The 4837-nt window shown below is 64.7% G+C and overlaps 1 protein-coding gene across 1 annotated transcript; it reads right to left on the bottom strand.

Moving 5' to 3' along the window:
- Positions 1-449: 449 nt before the first annotated feature.
- PSMC5 (proteasome 26S subunit, ATPase 5) lies at positions 450-4660 on the bottom strand. The gene is made up of 11 exons (XM_009287877.2): positions 4571-4660; positions 4051-4119; positions 3797-3895; positions 3346-3402; positions 3001-3231; positions 2700-2826; positions 2336-2526; positions 2156-2254; positions 1896-2006; positions 1733-1819; positions 450-563 (listed from the first exon to the last, which is right to left on the bottom strand). Exons 1-11 carry the CDS (start codon positions 4640-4642, stop codon positions 510-512), a joined length of 1197 nt encoding a protein of 398 aa, XP_009286152.1. The 5' UTR covers positions 4643-4660; the 3' UTR covers positions 450-509.
- Between the last annotated feature and the right edge of the window lie 177 nt (positions 4661-4837).

Here is a 4837-nt window from a genome sequence, read left to right as displayed (position 1 = left end):
GTGACGCGCGGGGGGGGGGGGGGGGGGGGGCAGAGGGGCTAGCTCTGCCCCCAGGAGCCTGCGGGCAGCGGGGTCGCTGGGGCTCTGAGCGCGGGGCAGCGAGAGAACTGGAGATGCTGGGGAGCAAGGGGACCACGCCGCTGGGCTGAGGGGACGCTGCCACCACCCACCGTACCCGCTGAAGTGCCTTAACCCCGCTGGCCCCCTGCCCACACGCTCCTCGTGGTGCGGCCGGAGCAGCTCTGCCTCCTCCGGGCGGTCGCAGGCAGAAGGGAGGGGGGCGTTTACATATTCCCAGGGTGTATGGCTCAGGGGTGCCTGCTCTGCCTCTTGTGTAACCATTTTTTGTCTATTTTGGATATTTTCTAATAAAACCAGTTAGCAGCAGCTCTGTGTGTGTGTGCTGGAGTCCTGCAGCCCACCCCTTGCCCCAAATCAGCGCGCAGGCGTGGCCATAGCAGCACTTTATTAGAGACAATGCAGCCCGAGGAGCAGCCCCAGCCTCACCGTTACTTCCACAGCTTCTTGATGGACATGTTCTTCTCGCTGTCCTTCTGCATCACCTGGGCAGGGAGGAGGAGACAGTGGGTTCCAAGCATGCAGGCCCCCTCCTACTCCCCCCGTTTGGGTGCTAATAACCTCAAAAACCACCCCCGACGCCAAGCTTCAGCCCTGCGGCCTCCAGCCCGGCTCTGGCTGTGCACCACAGCCCCGGGAAAGGTCTCCTCTGTGTCACTCGCAGCTTAAGAACTTGGCGACAACCCCTTCAACGCTGTTGTTTGTCCCCAGAGCTGACCCCCTTCAAGCTCCACAGCTCCCAGGTCCCGGCAGACGCGGCCCAGGACAGTTTGTGCCGCACCAACAGCTCCCCGTTCTGGGAGGAACCCGCCAGCAGCTCCCCCACGGCACTTACCTTGGCAACAGCCATTTCAAAGTCTTCTTGCGTGACGTGCACTCGCCTCTCCCTCAGCGCGTACATGCCAGCTTCTGTGCACACCCCCTGCGAGGGACACGAGACGTCACCCACCGCTCCCCCCTCTGCCAGCCCCGGTGCCGCCGCCGTGCCCCCGGCTCACCTTCACTTCTGCGCCCGACGCCCCCGGCATCAGCTCCGCGATCTTCCGCAGGTTGATGCCCCGCGTCAGGTTCATTTTCCGGGAGTGGATCTTGAGGATGTCCAGGCGGGCCTGGAGGAAAGCAGCAGCAGCAGAGCGAGGGTTGGAGCCACAGGAATCGCTCCCAGAGAGGGCTGGGGACAACGTGCTCCCCCCAGGGAGGACCAGGACAGCAGGCTACCAAGGGGGAGCCGGGGCCCGCCCTGGGGCACCCCACCTACCTCCTCATTGGGAGGGGGGAACTCGATCTTCCTGTCGATGCGGCCGGGGCGCAGCAGAGCCGAGTCCAGGATGTCGATCCGGTTCGTGGCCATGATCACCTGCACGGGGAGAACAACTGTCACCACTCTGGGCACCCCGCTGCCACCGCAGGGCCAGCAGGACACTGCCCTGTCCCCTACCTTGATGTTCTTGGTGGCCTCAAAGCCATCGAGCTGGTTGAGGAGCTCCAGCATCGTGCGCTGCACCTCGCTGTCCCCGCCAGCTCCCTCCAGGCTGACCCCCTTCAAGCTCCACAGCTCCCAGGTCCCGGCAGACGCGGCCCAGGACAGTTTGTGCCGCACCAACAGCTCCCCGTTCTGGGAGGAACCCGCCAGCAGCTCCCCCACGGCACTTACCTTGGCAACAGCCATTTCAAAGTCTTCTTGCGTGACGTGCACTCGCCTCTCCCTCAGCGCGTACATGCCAGCTTCTGTGCACACCCCCTGCGAGGGACACGAGACGTCACCCACCGCTCCCCCCTCTGCCAGCCCCGGTGCCGCCGCCGTGCCCCCGGCTCACCTTCACTTCTGCGCCCGACGCCCCCGGCATCAGCTCCGCGATCTTCCGCAGGTTGATGCCCCGCGTCAGGTTCATTTTCCGGGAGTGGATCTTGAGGATGTCCAGGCGGGCCTGGAGGAAAGCAGCAGCAGCAGAGCGAGGGTTGGAGCCACAGGAATCGCTCCCAGAGAGGACTGGGGACAACGCGCTCCCCCCAGGGAGGACCAGGACAGCAGGGGACCAAGGGGGAGCCGGGGCCCGCCCTGGGGCACCCCACCTACCTCCTCATTGGGAGGGGGGAACTCGATCTTCCTGTCGATGCGGCCGGGGCGCAGCAGAGCCGAGTCCAGGATGTCGATCCGGTTCGTGGCCATGATCACCTGCACGGGGAGAACAACTGTCAGCACTCTGGGCACCCCGCTGCCACCGCAGGGCCAGCAGGACACTGCCCTGTCCCCTACCTTGATGTTCTTGGTGGCCTCAAAGCCATCGAGCTGGTTGAGGAGCTCCAGCATCGTGCGCTGCACCTCGCTGTCCCCGCCAGAGCCTCCCTGGGGGGGGGGGGAGCCGATGGAGTCGATCTCGTCCATGAAGATGATGGAGGGGGCGTGTTCCCGGGCCATCACAAACAGCTCCCGCACCATGCGGGCGCCTGCGAGGAGCAGAGAGGGCTGAGCCCTGGCACCGCGCACAGCTCAGCACAGCCACAGGGCTTCCGTCTGCCCCGGACACCCCGCGAGAGGCCTGTCCCGAAGACACCCAGCACCACAAGAGCTCTCGCTGGGGCTCCGGCACAAACAGCCGCCTCCCCCCGCGCCCTTTTACCTTCGCCGATGAACTTCTGCACCAGCTCGGAGCCCGAGACGCGAATGAAGGTGCAGTCGGTGTGGTGGGCCACAGCCCTGGCCAGCAAGGTCTTGCCTGTGCCGGGGGGTCCGTAGAGCAGCACGCCCTGCAACGGCCACGTGGAGACCTCAGGACCGCTGCCAGGCCGGGCTCAGCACCCCTGTCCGTGCCTGCACAGGCAGCCACACCCCGACAGGAGACATGGGGGTGACACAGGCAGCATCACAGTGGCACCACAGAACCCCCAAATGCTGACCCCCACCGCAGACGCAGCACTTGCCTTGGGCTGGGCGATCCCCAGCGCCTCGAAGAGCTCAGGGTGCTTGACCGGCAGCTCGATCACTTCCTTGATCTCCTTTATCTGCTTGTCCAAGCCCCCAATCATCTCATAAGTGGAATCCGGAACCTTCTCCACCATCATCAGGGACACGAGAGGGTCCACTTTGTTGGGCAGGATCTTGTGCAGCGTGTAGCTGTCGTTGCGCAGGGCCACGCGGCAGTTTGGGGTCACCTGCAGCGAGAGCAGAGGGGAGCTCAGCATCCCTGCGGCAGGGAAGGGGGCAGGCAGCTCCAGGCTGCCCGGAGGGAGCGGTCGCGTCCCCTCCCACGGCCCCAGGACACTCACGTCGTTAATGTCGATGTTCTTGTCCACGTCCACCACAAACTTCCCCTCCGGGTGCACCTGGAAGGCGGCAGTTGCCACCATGAGAGTTATTTCTCTGAGAAGTCCCCTGTCGTGTGCCCAATATCCACACCGGCTGCTCGGAGCGGGAGGAAGGAGCCAGAGAGCTCAGCCACCGCCAAACACCCCGCGGCCCCTCCTGCCCCCGGGAAGCCCTAAGCCAGCTGCCTCCCACCAGCCTGCGGAAGGTTTGGGCCCAGGAGAGCCGCCGCAACGTGCTCCTCTGGAGAAAGAGCTCTTGCTTCATGTCTTTTAGTTGTTACGTCCCTCCAGAGCTCATGCTCACACTTGCTCCAACCCCCGTGGGGTCAAAGGGAGGGTCTGTCAGACCCCACCCCGCTCACCCCTGCCCTGCCCCAGCCCCGGTTGCCCTCGGGACAGCTCAGCCTCATACCTTGACGAGCACTTTCTTCTTGTCCATGGCTCTCACCACTTCTCCCACGTAGGAGCCCTGCTCCTGCAGCAGCTGCAGCTCCTCCCGCAGCAGGCGCCCGGGAGAGGGAGACACCACCCCCAGCCCCAGGCAACCCAGGCCCAGACCCCCTGCCCACGATGGTGACCAGCAGCCAGGCCAGGAGCCACCAGCCCAGCAGGTAGGACCAGCCCCAGAGCCCCGGGCAAAGAAGATGAGAGGAGCCGAGCCGTACCTTTAGCGTTCAACTCGTTTCTCTGCGCTTGCAGGCGCCGCAGATTCTGGCTCTTCTCGTTCACGATGAGCTGTTGGGAGAAAAGCTTTGCTGAGTCCTCCACGTCCCATGCAGCGCTCACATCAACCGAGCGTGGGCACCAGCGCAACGGCCTCTGTCTCGGGACAGGCACCTGGAGGGGTACAGCCCTTCCCAGCAGGACGTGGCCAGCCAAACCCCACTGCCAAGGGCTGGGCAACACCTCGCACACACGCAGCAGTGCCGTCAGCTCGTAGGACTGAGACTCATCTCATACACCCGCACCGCTCAAAAGTTGGGTCCTGCTTGTAGATACCCCCCTGGGGCACTGCTTCCTCCTCGCAGCCCAGAACAGGGCACCCGCAGCACAGAAAAGGCTGGGGGTGCTCTCGAGGCAAGCACAGGCGCAGGGACATGGCCACGCAGTCCCCCCCCGGAACCACAGCGATGCCGTTCTGGGGCAGGCCGGCTGGGCGTCTCCTGTGCAGCCAGGACTGGCTCACCTGCAGCTCCTCGATCTTGGACAGGTAGTACTGCCGGAGCCCTGTGCCACCTTTTCCATCGTCCATCTCCATCTGTGAGAGAGCAGAGCTCAGCAGCACCGGCCTTAGCCCCAAGGGTCCGAGGCCCATTCCACCCAGGGCCTCGAAAACTATCTCTACTCCCGGTCGACCTCTGCGCTGACCCTCTGGTCTCCATTTCCCCCCTCCGACCTCCCCGAGGCAGATCCTGGGTCCCCGCTTTCCCTCCCACCCACCTTCTGTCTCCCC

Source organism: Aptenodytes forsteri, unplaced genomic scaffold (assembly GCF_000699145.1).
Source record: "Aptenodytes forsteri isolate BGI_AS27 unplaced genomic scaffold, ASM69914v1 Scaffold249, whole genome shotgun sequence".
In the NCBI taxonomy this organism is placed as follows: Eukaryota; Metazoa; Chordata; class Aves; order Sphenisciformes; family Spheniscidae; genus Aptenodytes; species Aptenodytes forsteri.
This window is presented reverse-complemented; position numbering and strand designations above follow the sequence as displayed.